The sequence below is a fragment of the Pipra filicauda genome, unplaced genomic scaffold, assembly GCF_003945595.2.
Source record: "Pipra filicauda isolate LSUMZ 115617 unplaced genomic scaffold, ASM394559v2 scaffold188_size1440453_pilon, whole genome shotgun sequence".
Classification (NCBI taxonomy): Eukaryota; Metazoa; Chordata; class Aves; order Passeriformes; family Pipridae; genus Pipra; species Pipra filicauda.
In genome coordinates this window covers 7,586-32,238 of record NW_024104296.1, presented here as the reverse complement: position 1 = coordinate 32,238, position 24,653 = coordinate 7,586, and the positions used below count along the sequence as shown (strand labels likewise).

The 24,653-nt window shown below is 43.1% G+C and overlaps 2 protein-coding genes across 2 annotated transcripts; both read right to left on the bottom strand.

The window, feature by feature from the left end:
* Positions 1-1,250: 1,250 nt before the first annotated feature.
* Positions 1,251-4,404, bottom strand: FGF23 (fibroblast growth factor 23). Its single transcript, XM_027715332.2, has 3 exons — positions 4,174-4,404; positions 2,135-2,238; positions 1,251-1,688 (listed from the first exon to the last, which is right to left on the bottom strand). Exons 1-3 carry the CDS (start codon positions 4,391-4,393, stop codon positions 1,251-1,253), a joined length of 762 nt encoding a protein of 253 aa, XP_027571133.1. The 5' UTR covers positions 4,394-4,404.
* A 16,662-nt stretch (positions 4,405-21,066) lies between these two features.
* On the bottom strand, positions 21,067-24,448 carry FGF6 (fibroblast growth factor 6). Its single transcript, XM_027715333.2, has 3 exons — positions 24,109-24,448; positions 23,103-23,206; positions 21,067-21,243 (listed from the first exon to the last, which is right to left on the bottom strand). The coding sequence occupies exons 1-3, from the start codon at positions 24,446-24,448 to the stop codon at positions 21,067-21,069; spliced, it is 621 nt and encodes a 206-aa protein (XP_027571134.1).
* Between the last annotated feature and the right edge of the window lie 205 nt (positions 24,449-24,653).

Sequence of the window (24,653 nt, the reverse complement as noted above, 5' to 3'; positions counted from 1 at the left end):
AGATGAGAGTCTTCATTATAGTGAAACTATTAACAGTTTGACACTTACAAGGCATAAATTTTTGGATTTTTTTCCCCCTGTGTAGTTCAGCAGTATGCAAAACAAACCATCTTGATACACACTATTGATTATTAGTAATCCTAGTACTTCTCTCTGGGTTGGAAAGATGCAAAACTAATGATCTTTACATTATTTTTCCACATCGTGATGCCAGAATTCAGTGAATGTAGAACTGTGACAGAGAAGCACTTGACAAACAGTGAGACTCTTCTCTTTTTTTCCCAAACCTCAGCTTTGATTCAGAAAGTGTCCAGAATTGCTCTGCTTACACAAGACCATTTAATCCTGTCCTGTCCTTCTGTCACTTACTAGTTTTCCACATGTGGTGCTCTTATAACAGCAGAGTGGTCATTTTTTGACTCATAGGGGCATGAAAAGAGACTGAAGCTCCAACTTAAAAGCTAAAAACATAGAATGGTTGGGTTGGAGAGGACCTTAAAGATCATCTCGTTCCAACCCCCTGCCATGGGCAGGGACACCTTCCACTATCCCAGGTTGCTCAGAGCCCCATCCAACCTGGCCTTCAACATTTCCAAGAATGGGGCAGCCACAGCTTCTCTGAGCAACCTGTGCCAGGGCCTCCCCACCCTCACAAGGAAGAATTTCTTCCTAATATCCAATCTAAACCTCCCCTCTGTCAGTTTGGAGCCATTGCCCCTTGTCCTGTCACTACAGTTCCTGATGAAGAACTTACTCAGAAGGAAAATCCTTCTCTGGCTTCCTTGTAGGCCCCTTCAGATAATGTATATATTACATATATAGTAGTTTTTATATAATAAAACATACTGCCAGAGAGTTTGTCTGCTGTGTTTGAACACTCAGGGACAGTGCAATAAGAGGATTCCCTGTCTCTGTTGGAATGTCAGATGTTCCAGGTCTCTTCCCAGTTACATCAGGAACATAATCAGTTCATTCAAGGGATTTCTTTTTTCTTCATTGATGGAAAGTTAAGGTGATTAGGATCCTAAAAGGTTTGATTTCTATTATTCTTCTAAAAAATATATCTTTTCAGTCCACAGAGCTCTGGCTGGAAAAGTTCAACTTGCTTTGTCAGTAATGTGTCATCTCTAAGTACAAAATTTGAAATATAAGGAACTTTTCCCGATGTTTCCCATTGGACTTTCAGACTGAGAGTGTGTCAGACATTTCCCTTTGCCTCTGTCCTCACTTTGCAGGCTCCGGGGTCACAGTTATCTGGTGATGTAGAACCGGGGGCTCGGGTACCTCCGAGCGTCCATCATGGCATGGGGGTCATCGGGGTTCACCACGTCGTTCTGGTTGATCCTCACGGGTTCCCTGGGCACGTGGGAGAAGTCTGCTTCCTGTTGCAGGGGAGAGCCAAGCCCAGAGGTCTTCCTCTGCGGGACCAGGACCTGATGAGGATCCATCGGATCCATGTCTGCACTCCTGGTGTTCCTGTGGGGCTTGGGGGTGTTGAAGCGGAACAACGGGATTTCGTTTCTCCTGGATAGAAACTGGGAGTATGGTGGCGGGTTCGTGCCAGGGAAAAAAGCTTGCTTAACTCTGCCTAAGCTCACCAGGAAGTTGTGTTTGGGAGATTGGTACACGTCGTATCCGTTCTCCAGCGTCCTGTGGTTGAACACACAGTCCTCTTGGCTGAAGTAATGCTGAGGGGAAAAAACGTGACACCTGTGAGCAGAGGGGTTTGGCACAAATTAAAGAGGGAAAGAGGGATGAGATCTTGCTTTCTAATCTCCCAGGTCTGTAACTGAGACAACTCAGTAGATCTGAGATATATGCCCATGTTTTCAGCAAAGGTATTTTAATGATAACATTGTTTCCTTTCGGAGGGTCCCAACCCGTGGCTCTATGCTACATCAGGAATTCTGACTGGTCCATCACTGCATCTCATTTTGCCCTCGTTTACCCAAGCAGGATCTCAGATGATTTTAGTCAGCTCTACAGCTCAGTACAATCAAAGAGGAAAGGAAAGTATTACCTAAGTGGCACATCCTCTCTTAAATCTGCACCTACACAGGTTTTCCCCGCCTGGGCAGCACAGCAGCAGGCTGCGCCTGCCCTTCAGCCTTGAGGCTTAGCAGAGGTCACTCACCGAGCCAAATATGTTTCCTTTCATGTCCATGCATAGGTAACGTCCACTCTTCACCCCTGTGATTATTACTGAGCCAGCACCCTCAGACTTGATCATAAGGGCACCTGTTAAGAAGAACGAAGATGTCAAATCCAAGATCCGGTTTGACCCTGCACCACTGCCTTACAGATCCACAGGTGCTCTGGCTGGAAGTGCCCTGTGGGAGTCCAAACCAACCTCCCACATGACCTGGGGTGTTGTCCACCCTGGTCAGCTGTGGCTTTGGAAAGCTCCCAGGATGGAGACCACCTCTCCAGGTGCCCTGTTCCAATGTTGTGCTAACTAACCTCCCAAAGACAACTTTTCTCTCTGAAGTCCTAGATCACACTCTGGGACACTGCCCTTAGTTCTGTCCTTGGCAGTTTGTCTCCCATCTCTGTGACTGCCCTGTGGTGTTTTCGCTGGTGTGCCCAGCAATGGCACAAGAGGCCACGGGCAGGAACTGATGCCCAGGAAGTTCCAGCTGGACATGAGATAGAAGTTCTTTGCTGTGCAGTGACCGAGCACTGAACAGATTGCCCAGAGAGGGTGTGGAGTCTCCCTCACTGGAGACATTCCAGAGCTGTCTGGGCACAATCCTGTGCCATGTGCTCTGGGATGACCCTGTTGGAGCAGGGAGGTGGGACCAGATGACCCACTGTGGTCTCTTCCAAACTTACTGGGGTTTTTTGCCACCCCAGGGCAGGACTTCGCAGAACTTCCCTCCTGCCTGGTGTCTCAGTGGTGCCGTGGTGACCTGGCAGCAGTTCAGTCACCCTCCCTTTCATAACCCCTCCTGTTGTCTGATTTCCACCCTTCCTGCTCCATCATTCCAAATCTTGGTGTACTTGTTTCATGGCAGATATGAGAAAACATGACAATTTCCTGCCTGTTCTCTAAAATCCCACACTGGTTCTTGACTAACATACCTAAAATGAGTTTTATAAAATCTTTAAATATGCAGGAAGAATAACAAGACAGTGCAAGTGTTCCTGCAAGTGTTTCCTTAGCAATTCCTTAAAAAAATAGAACATGATCCTTTTTTCTCCTTGAATAAATTATAACTTTATCCTTATATGTGCTGCAAATATATTATGCAAAAACACTGTTCTGTGTGCTTAGATTTTTAATTGAGTGTGTAAAGAAGATGCTATAATCATAAGAATAACTTAACTTTATGTTGCCTACCTACTTGTGATTTGAGTGCTGCTAAGACAGAAGTACTTTTGAAATGCTATAAAAGAACACCAAGTCTTAAAAAACCCACCATTTTTCTAGTAACTAAAGAGTTTGGGTCAAGTATTTAGCAAAGGAAGAAATTTAGTAAACTATTCTATGTTTAAATAGAATAATAAAATAAGCAATAAGCATATAATAAAATACACAGTAAGTATTTAATAAAATAAGCTGTGAGGACACAATTTGAGAACCTTTTAGTTATACTAGAGAATAGTTATTTCTCATGAACCCCAAAGGCTTAGCACTTCTTTTATGGCCTTTCCTAGTTTTCCCCTTTTTAACTGATCTCTGTATACTCATGTTCTATCCACATTCAAAGTTAGTTTTGTAGTTATCAGCCTTGTACCCCAAAACACAGATTTTAGGACTGCTATCAGTTTTCCAGCACTGGTGTGGTGAGTTCCTTCAGTGCAATTCCTTTGGGAATACTGTCACCACAATGGGAAGCAGCTGTTTGGGGAATGTCATCCCCAACCTCTGATAGGAACTCCCACAAGAAGCTGTGGGTAAAATCATGAAGTGAAGGATAATTCAGGTAGTTTTTGCTTGCAGAGGAAGCAAAGGACTTTACTGAAATTCCCCATCCACTACATTTCTTCAGAGTGATTTTATTTTTTAAACAAAAGGAGGATTATAATTGTGCTTGTTTTCCATCCCGTACCCATGCTTGTCTGCCTGCCTAAGGAGAAGAGGGGATTTTTTTATAGGTAGTGAGAAACTAAAACTGTTGTCCTCCCTCCCCTGCTCCCATGAAGGCTGAGGATCCATAGGAAGCTACTCACTGTAGATGGTTTGGTGAGGGGCACCATCAATGTAGCCGTCGGCATTGATTTGGAGGTGGAAGCTGTTCCTCTCCGTGTCCGTGTAGAGGTGCATTAGGCAGTCTCCATTCCCCCAGCTGGGATTCAGCAGTGGAGAGGAGTTGGGGAAGGCAAAGGTAGCCTTCAGGCTGCAGAGTACCAGGAGCAGGGAGCTGCAGGGTGCCATGGATCGCCTTTCCATGGTCGGTCGGGATCTGCAGCTGGATTCGCCTCCACGCTCCTTGCTCGCCCTTGTGCTGGAGTGTGGATCCTCAGATAGGTTCCCTTCTTCTCTGCAGAGGCTTATAAAGGGCAGCAAAATGACGTCACACAGGAAAACCTTCTCCACATCCTTGATTTTTGGCAAAGCAACATTTTAAGTGCCCCGAAACCTCAAGGGAAGGATCTCTGGCTAAGGTGTGGGGGGGAAAAATGTAAGGTTTCTAAAGACAGCTCACAAAAGCTAATCATATGTTCAAATGTTATCTACAACCCTGTGACATCTGAAAGCTTCCCACGCCCCTACTGTTGGATCCAGGAAGGGCAATCCACTTCACTTGAACTGAAGGGAATGACCCTTCGGACCTGAATTATCTTTCTTTTTTTGCAGGCATGTTTATTCAGATTCCCACCTCCCCTCAGAGTTTCCAAACTGCATTCTGATCTAGCAAACACATTGAATAGAGCTGAAATTTTGTTGCAAATATATGAAAAGCTCGTATTAGGTTGCCCTGGGCCTGATCCCTCCTTAATTATGGTGTAAATTCCACACCAAGCCTGTTGGGATGATATTTGTGTCACTGCATTTAAGCAAAGGGAACTTGATATGAGCACACAACCCACTTCAAATAAACTTTTATTCCCTTTTATATCTCCTGTTTCATTTTGAGCCACCTAAATATCTGAAGTTGGCCAAACAACTGAAAATTATGTGTAAAACACTTAAAAATTGGATGTTTGTTCCTGCATTGCACATCTGGCTGGCAGTTTTACAGTCATACAGGTTTGCTTGGGCAGTAGTTATGGGGTCTGAATCAAACCTGAAATCACTCATATCGGCACATTTTTAGTATTCCAGGTACAACAGGCAAACGTGGAGGAGCTACAAAGGGACATAGAATATCCTGAGTTGGAAGGGACCAAGCTAAAAAGTAATAAGCGGATAGTGGTGTAAAGAATGTTCCAAGATACAAGCCCTGCTTCTCAGTTGTCCTGCCAATGATCTGTGTCTTTACAAACAAATCTGCTTTAAAAACAAACGTGGTTCTATTTATTGCATGAAAATGCTGTGCTAATGGGACACTGTATACGGGGGAACCATAGGAGTAACGGGATCTATAACGAGACTGTGTTAAGATTCCTTTCAAAAATTAATATAAAACCGAGGAGCACCAAGCAATAAATGAATAATTTTCTTTGATGAAACCCAAGGATTTTAATTGTAGCAGTGTTAGTTTTGGTTACAGACTCTAGTTGGACACAGCATGAAAAATCCTGAGTTTCATTAACAAGCTGTGGAGCGGTGCCATCAGCACATAATGGATTGATAACATTAGTGGATTGATACAACTGTAACCCAGTGCAAAACTGAATCTCTTTTTTTTTTTTTTAATTGTTTAAAATTAGCAAAAGCCTGCCAAATCCTTCTGCCACACCTGTGTAAATCCAGAGGCTTGCATCAGTGTATATTCACCTGTGTAAATGACAGCACTTTTTAGCCAAAGTGTATAAGGGTCAGGTCTTAAACTGAGCAGCCTGACAAAGCTGTCTTCCCTGACAGCTTGTCCAGGCTACAGATATTTTACTGGTTATAACGTCTGAAAGGCTTTCATTTAAAAGATAGCTGTGAAGGAAAGGAGAGTTATCTTTTTCTTCTCTTTTTAAAAGCGTTATCTCTATTTATTGTTGAAATTATCCACCCGTACTTTTTACTCTGATATTAAAACAAATGTTGGAGGTTTTTGTTGTTTTGCTTTCCATGGTTTTATTTTTCCCCCTTTATTTAGACTCCTATGGAAATGTGGATATGGATTCAGAAGCAATTGCAAAAGCTTCTGCCAGAGGTGCTTAGAGAATAGTGTGTCCTCTTGGAATATTTCGTGATTCTTTGGTGGATGCTGTTTTTCTGGTTTGATATTTCATATTCACCATGACACTTTCCTGGACTTGCCAGCATGCACTGATCTGATCTCCCTCTGGTGTCTTGGTGGCAGAGGAAACATTCTCAGATATTTAAAAAATTGATTCAACCTCATTTAAACACACGTCAGTTGTGAGCAGCTGTTTCTCTTTTTTATATATGTCAAAGATGTAAAGATTACTTTTGCATGCTTAACCTGTTTAACACTTTCAAAAGTTTCCCACAGGGTCAACAAAACTCCAGATTTTCCTAAGTTCTGTTTAAGATGCTGGGCTAAAGTGAATTTATTCAAGTCTCTGCTTGTGAGGATGATAATGCAAATTTTGCTTTTTCGTGGACTTTTGGTTTGTTTTGTTTTAAACCTATAAATGCCCACTGCATGTGTTTGGGGTTTTGTGTGGATTTTTTTAACAATGCATTTCTTTTTTATTTCCAGCTAATCCATTTATTCTTTCTGTTGGTATTTTACTTATCTTCTCCTACACATTCAGCTGTTGATGGAGTAACCAGGTGTATGAAAGCTTGTTTACTTCTCCAGCTATGCCTGTTAGTCTAAGAAAAGTGATGGCAGCCTTTTTTTGTCTTGCATTGTTATGCTGATGCATCAGTAATAATATTTCTGCAACTTTTACCACATATAGTGATATTGCTTTTTCAGGTTTCTGTATTGTTCTGTGATGTTTGATGAATTGAGATGGCTTTTCTCAGTTCTCAGCTGTAACACCTGTGATGCTCATACTTTGCTGGTGTGCTCATTTAACTGCAAATTATATCCAAAACTGTGCACAGAAGGCAGCAGCTTGGGGTCTGACTTTCCTCCATTTTGACTGCTTTGTGTTTCAGCTCTAGCTCATTTTTCAATCAAAACTTACCATCTCAGATCTGTAAAACCCCCATTTCAGCAACTGTGTGTCATCCCTTGTGCTGCTGCAAGGAAAGTAACTCCTTAATTTCGTTGCTTATCACTTTAAATCAGCTGCAGAGGACTTACAAGGGAAAGGCAAGCTTTTTGTCACAACAAATTTAAGATACTACAAGTGACTTGCTCTCAGTTACTTTTTGCAGACCCCCTGGAAGTAGTTTGTGGACCATCAGAAATTTGCAGGTTAATAAAAAGGAGTTTTCTACTCAGCCTTCCAGGATTCTCCTACGAGCAAAATCACACGTTCCCTCGCAGTGCTGGACTACCTTTCATCATGTAGGAGCACCTGTAGCACTCTTGCTTAATAAAACATATTGCCTTATATTTAAACAGGTGTGTGTTTTGCCCTTTTGCAGAATTCTGTGCCGAGTATCTGTGCTGGCTTCAGGAAGCTTCAAAGATCACGAGGCAGTTTGGGTTGACAGATTTGAAGCTTCCTCTGCCTTTAATAATTTTCTTTGCATCACATCTCTCCAAAAGAGATCACAGAAATCAGGGGCCCTTTCCTCTGCCTCCCCTTCCTTAAAATCACTGTGACAAGTGGCTCTGGGACAATCACATCTGCAGGGTTGGAAGCACAAGGGTGGAGTGCCTCTCCAGAAGTTATTCTAGGAATAATGATGCACTAAGCCAAGGGTATGTAGAGTGGATGCTCTGTGTGTGTGTGTGTGTGTGCACAAGCCTTTGCCACAGACTTTACCCGGTGTTGTTAAACACATCCTGAGTGACCTTATTTGGATGTCCCATTCTTGTCACACTGCCCACGACTAAAGAAAACATCCTGGCTAAGTTCACCTACGTGCAACAAATGAGGTAAGCACAGCCCACTGGGTTTGCGACCACAGGGTGTATGAGCAGTTGCTGCAATGTGCTTGCTCTGAGGAACAGAAATGAAGGGCCTCATTCCTCCTCCAGCTGAAATCCTTGGCAGAGCTCCCAGTCAAAGCTGAACCAGTCCCTAAAAGGTTTTGTTTTCGGAACAGAGAGTGTTTCTGACATTTTAAGGGGTCTGAATTTTCTTAGGTATTGTGGAAGAGAGAGTGGTTGCAATCTGTGATGAGAGCTGCTGATACCCTCAAGTTCGGAAAATCGTAGAATGGCCTAAGTTGAAAGGGACCTTAAAGATCATCCAGTTCCAACCCCCCTGCCATGGGCAGGGACACCTTCCACTAGCCCAGGTTGCTCAGAGCCCCATCCAGCCTGGCCTTCAACACTTCCAGGGATGGGGCAGCCACAGCTTCTCTGGGCAACCTGTGCCAGGGCCTCCCCACCCTCCCAGGGAAGAATTTCTTCCTAATATCCAACCTAAACCTCCTCTCTGTCAGTTTGGAGCCATTCCCCCTTGTCCTGTCACCACATGCTCTTGTGGTGTCTCTCTGCATCTTTCCTGTAGGCTCCCTTTGGGTACTGGAAGGCCACAAAATGTTGTTTTTGATGAGGTGGCATGGAAGGGCTGAAGCTTCTCTGTGTAGATTCTGAAATGTGCCCTGTGCTACAGTTTGCCTGTCACTGGCACACCCAGTTCTGCTCACCTGCCTGCCTAGGCAGTGTGTCTTACGTGAGAAAGTGTGGTGTGCTTGCTTCCAGGTGCTACGGAATCCCACGGGCACAGATACACAGCCTCAACAAGAAAGTCAGTTTAGTCATCCATCTCCTATTGTAATATACTGCAAGGTGGCTAAAAGCAGGCTGACTGACCATTTTATTTGGGGAAAACTCTTTGGTTTATGTAAAGTTTCCTATTTCCCAACATTGTTATCTCAGCTTGGACTAGAAACATCCAGGAGTTCCTTCTGACCTATTTCTCTGATATATGATATATGCCACTGCACTCATTGACAGCTTCCAATAAACTAATAGGATTATCTCCCCTGGTTAGACAGAAAATGAAGGTAAATAATAAACCTTATTTTAACCCAGTTTTAAACCTACTCCAATCTCTCGGGTTCACATGTTTCACTTAAATCCGTCTCCCTGAAAAAGAGATAAAAAAAGGCTTAGGAAACTTTCAAAAGACAAAATATACTGACAACATCATCATCACCCAAGGGCTCTTTTTCTGGGGGCAGGAATAACAGAGCATGTGACTGGTGTGATTAAAGCTGCATCAATGCAACTGCAGGTGCTGCTCTTTAGCTCTGAGACTTATTTTTTTTAGTGAGATCTCTTTGAAATTAAACTTGATCATAGAAACATTTTCTCTGTGAGTTTTAAGAGTAATTTTTTAACCTTAAAACCGAAACAGCAAATGAAGAAAACTTCTGACTGAACCAAGCATTGTACTTGTACCCAGTACTTCTAATGCAAGGAAAGTAGAAAGATTTCCTAAGCTACTACAAGCCCAGTATGTGACTCTGGACTCCTTTAAAGCAACATGGAGATCAAGCTTTGCAAGGGACAGGGCAAGATAACTAACAGAGACTTAATTTTTTCACCTAAACTGTGTTAGCTCATCTTTGCTCAGAAGCTGGCTTCTGTTTGTTGAGGTGTTTCTGTGGTGGGGGCACCTGGAACACATAGATTAGGATCTATTAGATTGGATGGAAGTCTGGCAAAGATATGTCTTGAACTCTGTCTCTGATTTGGGTTTCTCAGGTAGATTTTCAGCTACAATATTTTTTTTTGGTGTATTGTAGGCACTGCAGCTCTTCATGTTGCTTTCTCAGCCTGTCACGTTGCTTGGCAAGGAGGAGCTTGAGTGTCACATTGTGCCCTGGATGCACAGGTTCATCAGCTGCTGGGACACTGATCCTGCACCTGGGCCCTGCTGATCTTTGGCCATTTTCACAGCTGTCACAAGCTGGTGCCACACCAGGACTGATTGAGAAACACATTCTCTTTCAAATAAGTCAAACAGACTGTTCTTGTCATTTTTATGAAGTTCTGGACTCTCATCAAACTGCCCAATTTTCCAAAAGCAAAGATTTCCTCACTGACAACTTTTTAAAAACTTAGAAATGCAACTTAACACTTTTCTTTTTTTTTTTTAATTAAAAAAAAAATTCTTCTTTATTATCTTTTCCATTATCCCAAATGGACCTTCTTACATGCCAGAGGCTAGTTAGTCCATCTGACTACCCTGAACATGACTATGACTCTTTGACACTGCTGTCACTTCTTCAACCCTTGCTCCATGGTTGATTCATTCCCCAGTCTTCACTTCTGGTAAAAAAATGGAAATTAATTCAAGTTAACACCTTCTTGACCATCTGATGGCCAGCTCAACATAGACTGAGGTTGTGTAAAACGCAAACATACAGAAGAAATTTCATACAGAAGAAATTCCACAGTCACCCAGCTGGCCTGTAGACCGGCATGTTGATTGCTATAGGTGTGTAGGAAATAAATCCTACTTGAGATTAACTTTTTCTTCTTTAAAATCTGCAACTTTCTTTTTGGAATGTGCAAAAACAATGCCTGCAGAGTTGCTCAAGGTTTACAGAATGTGGCACCCATGCATGCCCCACACGCGTCCCCTTTCCCACAGTTTCTATTCCTGTAGTTGTTGCCTTTGCAAAATCAGCATTATCATAGAATCCCAGAGTGGTTTGGGTTGGAAGGGAACTTAGAGGTCATCTGGTTACAACCCCGTACCCAGGGGAGGGACACCTTCCACTAGCCCAGGTTGCTCAGAGCCCCATCCAACCTGGCCTTCAACACTTCCAGGAATGGGGCAGCCACAATTTCTCTGGGCAACCTGTGCCAGGGCCTCCCCACCCTCCTAGGGAAGAATTTCTTCCTGATATCCAATCTAAACCCACTCTCTGTCAGTTTGAAGCCATTTCCCCTTGTTGTGTTTTGCCCCTGTGGTGAATGCAAGCTGGCTTGTCCCTCACTGGATAACTGAGGTAGTTAAAGTGCTATTGATCTCACTGAGTTAAACCTAGGCTAGTTATCATAACTCCCTTTTTGCATCATTTTGCTTTATTGCCTCTTCAATAAATTCATATTGGACCAGTGAGTCCTGAGCCCAGGTCACAGAGCAACCAACCCCAGAAAAAAAACAAACAGGCTCTAATCTCCTGGTATGACTCAGGATGGATCAGTTCTCATTTAATAAAAAAAAAAAAAAAAAAAGAGATGTTCTTCTCCAAACGGCCCAGAGACAAACGTAATTATAAGCTCTGTTGTTTTATCCATCATCGCTGCTGATTGCTCGTTTGACGTAAGTTGGTATGGTCACATTGTCCTTGGAGAAGCTACTCCAGAGCTGTGAGCTATGGGCCATGAAATCACAAGCCCATAATAAATTTGTGAATTGCAAACAGTTGATTTAGGGGACAACAAATTTTGTCCTAACCAAGGCATTTTTGTCCACACCCTGTGACAAAAAATAGTCAGGAGTAATATGCATGCATGAGATTCAGGATTGAATAATATGTTCAAATCTCATGATCCAAGGACACAGCTTGTTCAGCTCATCTGGACTTATTGGCCCCTTGGATTTTGGCCAAACACTTTTCAGTAGACTATGGCTTCCAAAGCAAACATGCTTTTGGATTGAGCTGGATGCAGAGCTTGGCTGGAGAGGGAAAAAAAAAGAAATCTCTGCTTGTGGCTGCATACTTGGTTGTTTGTTTTTATGATTTTTTTTTCCAGTGACAGCTATTCCCTCGGCCAGGATTGGTCACTGCAGTGAACTGCAATTCCAGTTTGCATTACATGTATTAAACCTAGAGATTCCTACACTGTTTATCTGAGCTTCAGTCTCCTCCTCAGTTACCCAACAGCTGGAAGAGATTCTTACTTCCTCCTTTACTATCAGGTTCTGACAAGGGAACCAAATGTCCTCTTGACTTCTACTGAGTCACTATGATTCCAAACATGAGGCACAAGAGCTTATGGTTGGGTTGTTTTTCCAAGGAACAAAGTAATCTGTAGTTAAATAACTTGGTCCTAAGTGTCTCCTTCATTGCTTAAACCAATGCAGAGCAGGGTGGCTTCAGTAAATGCCAAAAGTAAAACAAACAAACAAACAAAATAAACAACAACAACAACAAAAAAACTAATGCAGAAGAGATTTGGGGCTGTTTATTTTCTTTTATAAGCATATCTTAAGTTAGATGGCAAATACTGACCAGCACTCTTAATCTGAAAGGTCTTTAGATCACAGCCTCCAAATGTCTGAAAAGGTACTGAATATCCACTGCTTTCCTTAGGAACAGTGCGAATGGGATTGGGCATTGCTAAGCTCCATGGGGACCAGACAGTTTCACAATATTTTAATTTGTTTGCAAATCGCTTAATGCAATCCAGACAACTGCCTCACCCCATTGTCATGCCCTGCCTTAAATGAATGTCTGGCTGTTCCCTGGAGAGGCTGGAGGGGGAATCCCTGGGTTACACACTCTGCCTTTGCCATTCCTTGCCTTCTGGGTCTCTTTATTAAGAGCACTACTTACTTCTTAGTAAGGAAGACTATCAATGCAACCATTAAATAAAACAATGGCATCCTGGGTTGCACTGGCAAAAACACATCCAACAGCCTGAAGGATGTGTTAATTTCCCCTTTGGCAGAAAATGTCCCCACATCAGACATGCATTAGAAAACGTGTCTAATTTTGAGGTCCCTTTGCAAGGGAGATTTAAGAAGCAAGAGCAAGTCCAGATTGGTCATAGGATGTACAGGGAGAGGCTGCTGGAGTAGGGTTTGTTCATCCTGGAGATGAGGGGGCAAATCTGGATGCAGTTACAGAACCCCTGTGGGAACCTTTTCCTAGAGGAAAAGGTCTTTCTCCTCCAGTTCCAAAATAAGATTAATGGTGAAAATTCACATTAGCCTGTCCCTAATATTGCCAGTTTCCAGGCAAACATTTCATCTCCAGAGTTATGAGGATGTATCTCAATCCAGGAGGTCCCAGGTGAGGCTGGTCAGGGCCACTAAGGTCAAATAGTGACCTTGGGGCTCCAGCAGCAGCCCCTGCCAAGCCAGAGCTGGGATCAGGAGAGACTTGCTGTCGAGGGATGAGATTGATGTGGGGCACCTGTGGGATTTTATGGGGTGTACAGCTGGAATGGAAAGAGCAAAGTGGCAAGGGAGCGATTTAGGGCTGGGTTTGGGCCCCTTCTCAGCCCCAGGGGCTGGGTGGGCCTAGGGGGAAACAGGCAGATGGTTGCAAGGCTGGGGTTAGCTGGCTTACAGCAGAGCCAGTCCCTTTTCCTGACTGGGAGAAACTGGGAACAGGCATCCCAGAGCTGCTGGACACCCTGTGACATCCATACTGAGACCTCCCATGCGCTACAACAAGTTCCAATAAGGACAAAAAGATCCAAGAGTCAATTGGGTCCTCAGATCCCCATGAGATTTCAATGATGCATCCCACCCCTTTCTCCCACTCATAGGATCAGCGTTGGGATCCAGCACAGAAAATCACGGAGACTTTCTTGGAGGCCTGGATCAAACACACTGAGCAAGCCTGAACCTTAAATGTCAGGTGACACTTATGGACATAATGTACAGTGGTCTCAGACTGTGTTGGCCTGTTCGTTCCCATTTTTAAAAGAATTAGCACTAAGGTGTCTCACATAACTGTCATGTAAACTAGAAGGATTTCTTCCTTTTCCTACAATACAGAATATAAGGACCTATTAAATAAATTTTGATGTTTTCCACCATAAATTTTATTGATCTAAAAAGGAAATGAGTGAAAATTACAGAAAATGAAAATGTTTTCACGTATCGTTTTTCTGATGTACCTGTACAACTTACCTGAAAGGTTTTTGTTTGTTGTATTTTTTCGGCTGTTGTTTTGGGGTCTTGGTTTTAGGTTTCTTTGTTTGTGGGTTTTGTTTGGTTTTTGTTTGTTGATGTTTTGGTTTGGTTTGTTTTTTTTCTGAATTGGAAGCCTATTTTTTTTTTTTTCCACTGAGGAAAGCTTTGGTTATATTTTTTCATGAAACTCTGTAGCGTTTAGCTTCACGGACCAAAGCGAAGCATGTGCATCGGATAAATCGTTTAATCGCGGGCTAACAAGCCCTTATAAACCTCCCGTGACATCCCGTATTCCCCCCAGTCCTTCCACTGAGTATGCTCTGTTGAGTACTGTCTCCAGGGGCTTGCTGTGGAGACTACATCTCCCATAGTTCCTTGGGATATGTTCCTGTATAATGTTAACCCTTTCCCCACGAAACTCCGGTACCTGCTGCTCTCCTAGAAAAACTGCTAGCTCAGCAGTTGGTGGAGAATTGACATTACTGTGATGCTTTGGTTTTTGCTGGTGGGGTAAATCTCCGCTCGGTACATTTCTTAACAATATTCTTGTTTCTAAGTGTGGTTTTGAATTTCGTTGTGTATTTCCTTTTCCCCAGAGTTATGGTTTCCTCAGGTGGCACACTGCCCCCTGGCAGCCAGACCCCCGGAGCTCCTGATCCTTAAAAATATCTCTAGTAGTTAAGGAACTTCCCTGGTGCTGGAGCACCTCTGCTATGAAGAGAGGGTGGAGAACTGGGGTTGTTCAGCCTGGAGAAGAGAAGCTTTGGGGTGACCTAATGGTGGCCTTCCAGGACCTGAAGGGAGCCCACAAGGAAGATGGAGAGAGACTATTTCCAAGGCCTGGAGTGACAGGACAAGGGGGAACGACTTCAAACTGACAGAGAGTAGGGTTAGATTGGATATTAGGAAGAAATTCTTCCCTGTGAGGATTGAGAGGCCCTGGCACAGGTTGCCCAGAGAAGCTGTGGCTGCCCCATCCCTGGAAGTGTTGCAGGGCAGGTTGGATGGAGCTCTGAGCAGCCTGGGCTAGTGGAAGGTGTCCCTGCCCATGGTAGGGGGTTAAAACAAGATGATCTTTTATGTCCCTTCCAAACTCCTGTGTGATTCTATAAACTGGAGACTGTATCATTTGTGATCACTTATGGTGCCACAGCACGATTTGTATTAATGCCCTCAGTGAGGTAACAGGAAAAACAGGATTTCTTAACATGCTTTAAAATATCTCTCTTCAGTATAATTTAGAAAAAACTTGTACTTTCTTCTTTCCCGTTCAAGGTGCTCCGTGCTGCTAAACAGTATTTCCATGGAATAATTTGGCTTGGGAAGGATCTTTAAAGGCCATTTAGTCCAATCCCCCTACAACGAACAGGGACATTTGCAACTAGTTGCTGCTCAGAGCCCCATCCAGCCTGACCTGAAATGTTTCCAGGGATCGGGCATCTACAGGTGAAACCCGTGCCAGTGTTTCACCACTCTCACTGTAAAAAACTTGTTCCTTATACCTGGTCTGAATCAACCTTCTTTTAGTTTAAAACCCTTACTCTTTGTCCTATTGCAACAGGCCCTACTAAAAAATTTGTCCCCATCTTTCTCATAGGCCCCAAATACTGAAAGGCCGCCCTCAGGTCTCCCCAAAGCCTTCTCCAGGCTGAACAATCCCAGCTCTCTCAGCCTTTCCTTACAGCAGAGCTGCTCCAGCCCTCTGATCATCTTGGTTTCCCTCCTCTGGATCTGCTCCAACAGGCCCATGCCTATGTCTTTTAAGTCATTCTGCCATCGAGGCCTAGGCTCGGGTTTTATGTTTGCAAAATCCTTGGCAAACCTTCAAGTTGGAAAATTTGGAGTGAAAACCAAATAGTTTTCCTGAACCATTTACCTGCCTATTGTTACAAAAAGTTGCTTGTCAAGGAGAAACCTGAATCTCAGATATTGTGTGGTGGCTTCACAGTTAAAACTGTGATTTCCCTCTATAATGGTGCAACAGATGCCAACACAGTGAGGGGCCTGAAGCATTTAAAGAGTATCAGCCATGAGGCAGGAGTCTCCTTTCTCACTTGTGCCCAGGTCTGTGGTACAGAATCCATGCTTGGTCTCTCACATCTCACTGCTAAATGAACAAAATAACCACCAGAGGGCAATAATGATAGGAATAACAGCTGATTAAAAATGGCAGTAATCAGCCTTAGGAGCCCAGACTCTTTTTACCTGTCTCTAGCACCATAGTTGTTAAATGGCCCTCAGATAGCAGAATAGAATCATAGAATTATAGAACAGTTTGGGTTGGAAGGGACCTTAAAGATCATCTTGTTCCAGCCCCCTGCCATGGGCAAGGACACCTTCCACTAGCCCAGGTTACTCAGAGCCCCATCCAACCTGGCCTTCAACACTTCCAGGGATGGGGCAGCCACAGCTTCTCTGGGCAACCTGTGCCAGGGCCTCCCCACCCTCCCAGGGAAGAATTCCTTCCTAATATCCAATCTAAACCTCCTCTCTGTCAGTTTGAAGCCATTCCCCTTTGTCCTGTCACTCCAGGCCCTTGGAAATAATCTCTCTCCATCTTCCTTGTGGGCTCCCTTCCGGTCCTGGAAGGCCACCATTAGGTCACCCCAAAGCTTCTCTTCTCCAGGCTGAACAATCTCAACTCTCTCAGCCTTTCCTCACAGCAGAGCTGCTCCATCCCTCTGATCATCTTGGTGTCCCTCACTCCAACAGCTCCATGTCCTTGCTGTGCTGGGCCCCCAGAGCTGGAGGCAGCACTGCAGGTGGGTCTCCCCAGAGTGGGGCAGACGGTCAGAATCCCCCCCTTCCCCTGCTGCCCACACTGCTTTGGGTGCAGCCCAGGGCATGGGGGGTTTCTGGGTGCCAGCACTGATGCTGCCCTTTGCCCTGAACGTGGTTAATACAGAATCTCTGTAATCAAGGAAAAAACCCAAATATTAAGAGGGACATAGAGTCAAAACACTACCAAAAATGTATAAAGTTTTATTTTAGGAATACATTAAACTATTGTGCACAGCACATACATATAAAAATAGAAGCAATTTCACAAACAATTGATTGGACAGTTTCGTGTTTCTTGCAAATTTACAGTCTCAGTTGTGAGTCCATATTGATTCAGAATATGAGGTATATTTTAGTGAAAAAAAAAGTAATCTGAGAACTTTGGCACCATTTTACTGTGCAAAAAAAAAATCTTGGAATTGAAATAGTTAGTGAGGTATACAAATATTACTCTGCTTTTCCACTGTGTGTGTATCTGTGCCTCTGCACATTTGGGAAAAATACAGTTATTTAAGAACATGACTCAGTTCTAACGGGGGTGGATTAAGTCTGAAATTGTTATTGGATTTGCCTAAGGAAGAAGAAACCTTGAAAACAGGTATCAACTCCACAGGAGAATCCCATGTGGAAAATATGGGCATGACAGGCTGGTGTGGGGCATTCACAGCAATGCTTTCAGAGCTGTAGCCCATGTCATGACCCCCCACACTGAGATGAGATGTGCGTTGCAGTTCCTAATTTGGCCCTGGTCTGGGAAATCCCTTCACTTTCATGAGTTTTCTTTATGTAGTCACCCATCTATGAAACTTTTCTTTGGAAGAAGGTTTTTTGTAAGAGTTTGTCTGATGATGTTCATATTCACTCCACAGCCACCGTATCACGTACATTAGGCTTTCAAATGGTTTGGGTTTTGCCAGCTTAACAAATTTATCCGAAGGTGTGCAAAAGGAATGGTGGGCTTCCTAAATCCTCCTTCCCCACGATAACGGCCTAAGAAGGAGGAATTTAGCTAATCAAGCATGAGGCAGAACAGGATCAGGCCATTTCTCAGGCACAGCTTAGCTGCATAACTTCTTGAACCCTGCTACCATGAGCAGCCCCTGGACTGCTTGCAGTGTGCCAAAACATTCCTCAGCTCCTCTCTGGAAAGCAGACTTGCATTCACTTAAGAAGCACCTCTGTCAAAGCATATATCCGACTGGTCTAAAACTCCACAGGGCTTCAGTTCTGCACTATTTGTCCTGGAGGGGTTTCTTCCCACAGCTATCCCTCCTGACATATCATATTAGTCAGTATTCCTGGCATCAGGAGACCTTTTTTGATTTCAGCCTTGACTTCAGTGTTGATCTAGCTGTCACTGATGTGTAATAAGGAAAAAACGCAGTATTGTAAAGAGTAACTCAGCAGAGTGACTGATGGGGCTTTCCAAATGCCCACCAAAACTGCACCTGAAAGGGTCTGCAGTTCCTAAGAACAATCTCAGCCCAGCCGGCTGTGTCTGCACAGATCTGTAGCATCACAGAATCATTTATGCTGTAAAAGACCTCCAAGATCATCGAGTCCATCCTTTGACCGATCCCCGCCTTGTTAACTAGACCAGAGCACTGAGTGCTATGTCCAGCAGTTTCTTGAACACCTCCAGGGATGGTGACTCCACCACCTCCCTGAACAGCCCCTTCCAATGCCTGACCTCCCTTTCAGTAAAGAAATTCTTCCTTGTGTCCAACCTGAACCTCCCCTGGTGCAACTTGAGGCCATTTCCTCATTCTGGCTTCTTGTGACCTGGTCTATGGTTTGTTCTCACCTTGACCAGTGTGTGAAAAACAGAGCCACTGAGTCTGATTCTCACCTTTTGTGTCAGCTATCCCATTGCTTGTCAGTACTGGCAACAATAAATTCCTCTAGGCTGCACTGGTTTAAGAGGGAACAGATTTCATCCTATCCTAAGAAGACTGATTTAAGCTGTAATCAGAAACAAACTTGTGTGTCAGAATTCGAACCACATTTTCACATCCATGTACTCTTCCATCCTTCTTCAAACTTCATTTCAAAGACAATTAGGAATATAACACCAGGATACTGGTTGCCAGCTTATGCATTTCATCACAGCTGCAGTCTTCCTATCTCTACCTCTAGGGACTCTATGCGACTGTCGGATACCCTCCAAACTTTCCTCTGACCCACTCTCCCCTCTCAGAATATCCTGATTTTTCATTTGAAATGCACATTTTTCCAAAGCAAACTGCTGTGAGTTTTGTGGACGAACAAAGTGTGTCAACTTGGCTTCTCTCTACACACTGCAAGACCAGAAAATGAAGAGTAACTCCTTTCTTTCCAAAGCATCATCCAAAGCATCTCATTCATGTCCTGTAAGCAGCATTCCCCTCTTTTTTCTCTTCATGTAAACTGTGATCAGTTTAAAACCAGCACTTACATTTCAGCCAAATAAATTCAAGTATCAATCACACAAAAGATGCTGGAAAACTGTATCTTGTTCACAAAACAATTGTCTTGGCAGTTTTCAGGAGTGGTGGCTGTCGGTACATCCTTGTGGGTGTGTTCTTTGGGCCGAATCTTCTGCACCTATAAACTGATAGTCTTAGTAGGCTAATTTACTCCAAGTGAGGATCTGGCCCTGACAGTGTTTTTCATGCATGTCAGAAGGCTCAAATTCATCACGAATAGACACTCCCTGCAAATAGAATGGCATGTCAAGGCTAGACATAGCCCCATTTTGGCTGGCCGTGGGAGATAATCTTGCACTCATATATTCCCTTCTGCAGCAGCACGGCCCATCTATGCTGAAAATGCTCGTGCTCTGACATTGCATTGAATCTAGTTTCAAATTTAGGAGCACACCATCAATGCAGGAATCCCAAGGCTTCTGGTAACTGACATTTATAGTGACTATTGACTTAGGGCCTCTCAAAATACTCTTTCAAAGGCACAGGGAATGCAGCTTTGTTGGTGATCTGGAAGAAGGTTGTCAAAATAGCAAGGCGAGGTTATGGCCCATTTGTACGGCTTCTAGGAGAGCTTTGAAGAGTATTTCACACAGCTTGCTGTGTTCTTTTTGAAACTGATGCTTTGCAAGTGACAGAAATTGGAATTACGGCACAAATTCCTCTGTCCTAACTTGGGAAGGTTTGCTTATATAGCCTCCTTCTTTCTCCGTCTTCCATACCTCATGAGGTATGACAGAGAAGAACCAAATATATTTAAGGCGATAAATAGAAAATTCAAAACAGAGAAGTTTTCTAAAATAACCCTTTGCTGGAAGCTTCCATGGATTTCTTCAACTGTATAAAATGCATCCTGCAGATCAGTTCTAGTTCTTAGAGATTAACAAAGTTCAGCCTAAATGAAACACAGCGCCTTTAAATATTTATGTTCTTTTAGGCGTGTATGCATATAAAGGCACCTGGGCTTTGAGAGACTGGGATGATTAATTCATTAAAAGCATGTAATTACATAGATACACACTGACACATCCCATGTCTATATATATACAAGTACTTATATTAAAGATGTGCACATCTATATTTGAGGTAAGTCTAAACTAAGCTCACAAAATGCCATTCAAAATCCTCAGCTCCAAATAAGTTTTGCATTTGGGACCCATCTGTGATTTATCCCATGACCCTTCCTGTGGGAAATTGATTGTAGGTCTTCATTTTGCCAAACAGTCCATGTGAGGAGAATCCCTTCAGAGACAGAGGGTCTCTGGGGATAAACAGTTTGCTTGTGTAGAAACAGTTGTGGAATTGGCACCTTAGTGATCGAAACAGCTTGAGGACTTTGCAAGACAGGACACAGTCTGTAGAAGGGGAGGTGCAGGCAGATATTCAGGTCGAGTGAACTGCCTGATGCTCTGGTGAAGCAAAATCGTCTGGTGATTTGGCCCATGATATGTAAACAGCTCACTAGGAAAGGTTATTGTCTGAGGTAAATAATATTATTTAGTAAATAATAGTGATTTAGTGATTGATTAGATGGTTGCCCACAGCCGGTCCGAATACTTCTTTTGTATACTTTTGTATAATTTTCTTCCAAATCCTTCGCACTCCAGCTTGCTTTTTTTCTCTGTACAGCACCAAAGGAGGCACACAGCCATGTAAAATTTGTACAGAGTAGAAGAGAAGCAGCATCATATTATATACGCTATGTGATGAATCTAGTACAAATATTTTTATCCAAATATACACATACATATATAGATTTTTTTTTTTTCAATGACCAGTATAAATACTACTTTACCTGGGAGCTTATTCCCCATGTGCAAAATGAAACAGTTTTTCCTGGGATTCAGTCTTCTCATGTTCATATTCTGGGTAAGAAGTGGGTCACTGTCATCGCAGGAGAAACCTTGTTTCCTCTCTTCACTCTCCCATGTTTGCTGAGGGCTATGTAAGTACCACGGTAAGCATTTGATTCATATGCATTGTAGTTATTGGGCAGCAAGGTTTCCTTGAATTTACACTCATCTTGGAAGACAGCCTGAAGCACAGTAAGGGGAGGGGGGTGGGAGAACAAAGCAGGTACAATAAATACTTCACAAAAGCCCAGGTCATTTTTCTTGCTCACATTTTTACAGAAGGGCTCGTTGCAGTGAGCAACAGGTGGTGCCTCAGCGACTGTGTCCAACAATAAATCTCCCTCCTCGGTGCTAATTTGGTGTCAGATGAACTCAGATGCCACCTGTCCACATAATGGACTGTGCACTTCCTGCAGCAGATCAACTTAATTAATTCTAAATGATGGATTTCTTCATTTTATTTGAAAGGAAAGATTTCTGTCAGCACCAGGCCTTTTCATAGCTTAATTTAATACCTCCCCTCTGCCAGAAGTCCTGTAAAAAAACTACATGCTAGATGTCAAAACTTCAGTTCTCTTACAAACACCAATGTCCAGGGAGAACTACTTGCTCAGATAAGAGTTTGATTAACAATTAATCTTTTTGTCGATAAATCATTAGTGATATTTAACTATGAAGCGGGTTCTAACCTGGGAAGACAGTTTTGTTTTTCTCCACATTACATCATGTAAATCCAAGGATAAGGAGTCATCTGGGAGAGTGGAATGCAAGGACAAGAAGGAGACAAATGCAGAAGAAATTAAAAGAGACAGAATAATTCTCTGACTTCAAATATTTGACACATGAGATGCCACCAGTGCTGTGCTATTTGGACACCTGTGTGATAACACCATTCAAATCTTGTTGTGTGGGGGAAAACACACATCTCTTACAGCTTTTAAAAGTGTCTTTGAAGATAAACAAAACTGGATTGAAACTGGGGGGGATAGGGGGCAATCAAAGGGAGTTCTGAAGCCAGACCCTGCATTTCTTCAGGAAGACCCAGTCAAGCAAAACAGTTGGGTTTGTGGCACTCTTTAAGGGCTTGTAATCAGACATGACTGAAATAATATTCCTGGGGTGGAACCTCAAAATGTCCCTTATCTATGTGAGAAGGAATCAGTCAGGTTAGTAATGGCTACGGGGCTACGGGTCCTTCACAACATTTGCCATTTTATTAAGCAACTGGAATATTTTGTTGAAATTACAGCTGTTTCAAAGGAAAGGACTCTGCTATTCCTTGACAAAAGAGATCAGTGCTGTTCATTACTTTGAAATGGGCTCTTCCAAATGCACTTCCTAACAAGCACTTTTACTGCTGAATGTCCTGGAGATGTCTTGCTCATACCTCAGAAATTAAATTGCATTTAGATGACAAATCATCCTGATGAGGACAATGGTGACAGTGTTTCAGTATGGTTTTCATTCCACTCTTAATAGCCATTATTTTCTCATCATTTGCAACTGATCTCACAAAACTGATCATTAAAATAACCCCAACTGCATATGTTGGCCTTGTAGGGTAGACTTCCTATTTATTTTCCATGCTGGGGTTGTTTTTGGTAGGGGGAAGCATGTGGTCATTATTTTACTAGTAGCTCTAACTGTACCTCTCCTACACACAGTGCAATGCAAAAGGGGATCAACAGGGCTCACTTTTACTAGAATGTGTTTGCAGCACTGAGACCTTAGAAGAAGCCACTCAATTAATCTGTCCTATTTGTAGAATACATTCATTTTCCCAGGGTGCTCCCTGTACAGTCCTATTGGGAAGCTTTAAAATCCCAGACCTCCAACATCACTAAATAACACTGATGACACCAGGCTGGGCACGTTCCCTGTAGCTGCAAGGCTGTTTTCTCTGCTTGTAATCACAGATTTCCACGAAGAAAAAAACCCAAACCAAACCAAAAACAAACAAAACACCAAACCAAACAAAACCATTCTAAAACCTCTGCAGTCTTTGTTTAAACCTTGAAAAAGTATTTGCACTGGCACTCACCGTTCCGTACAACCTCCCCTTGCTGTTCATTGCGATGAAGAGAGCACTTTTCACCCCAAGCAGGCTGACAACACCTCTCTCTACAGTGGATATCTCAAAGAGGCCTGAAGAATAAGACATTGAGCAGAAGTGTTATCACAGAATCTAGAGCTAATCCAAGGCAATTCATATATCATTATTTATTTTAAAACCCTAAGGAACTCATCATATTTTCTCTATTAGAGTTATCTCCCTAGTCTAGAGGTACACAGAGAAGATCTTGCATTTTCCAACATGCCATAGGCTTGGAAAATAATTATTCTGAAATCATAGTCACACACTGTGTAATCCCTTTGCTCTATCTGACTCTTTTGATCTGTCAAACTCTTGGGCTTTCTTATAAGTAAATTATTTTTATCTAATATACTATACTTCTAGAGGGTTTGTTATTAGCTTTAGAGGAGTGTGGCTTACTATTTTGAAGTCCCACATGACATCTTAGCTGCAAAAGATTTTAGCAACTGCCCTGTGCAGGAAATTCAAATCCATATGACTAATGCTTTTCTTTATTCTTACAGCTACAGAACAGCACCCACAAGAATGAGCAAACCAGGAACAGCAAGCCCCTTCCATGGGACACACCGAGCGTCCCAAAAGAAACAGTCAGCTGGGATTCAAAAATCATGCTTTGGCACTTGGAACAAAGCGACGACCTCCCGGATTCAAAAGGCAAATGAGAAAATGAGGAGTGAGAAAATGCAGCAGAAGAGTCAGTTTTCAACCTATTTCGGCTTTTTTCTCATCCGTGCAGTAAAGCAGAGTAACAATAAATTCTACCTAAATTTGGCTAAGCATTTGTGCCATGTTTCAAACAAAAGGGTCCTGATGTTTATTGATCCCAGAGACTTTCAAAAGGCAACAGATTAATAATACCAAGTAATAACATTTGCATTCTGCAAAGGGTAATTATTAGAGTTCACAGCAATTAAGTGACATCTATTCTATTTCATTTCTGGATGCAACTCACTGTATTGGTTTTCATTGTGAACTCCGCTTATCCTTCCATCTGGGAGGATTTGAAGGTGAAACCCGATGCCCACGTTGCAGTAAAGCCTCCGCTGCCTCTTGATTCCTAGCAAATAGTCACTCTCCCAGTTCACATCTGACTTCTCCCCTGACATCCCAGCAATGGACCTGGACAACAGAGATTGCCATCCTCTCTCCAGCAATGTGCCATTAGTTCTGCTTACAACGGGATGTGTAGAAGCAATCCCAGCTAGAAAGCCCAGGAGAACGAAGGCAGGGAACGTCCGGTGAACGCTGGCTTCGCAGGACATAGTGATGAGGAGTCTTTGTGCAGTGGCCATCCGGTTCACCTCCTGGGCACGTGGTCTGAATTAATGGCCCTAAAAATACCGCCCTTCTTGTTTTTCTCCCTTCAGCATGGTGGCAGAGGCTTATTTTTGGAAAGCAAATAGAGATTGCTGACCTGAAACTAAAGCCCGAGAGCAGTTGGGTTGGGAGCAGAGACAGGCCAGCAGGACTCCGACTGGTGGGGAACATGTTTTGTAG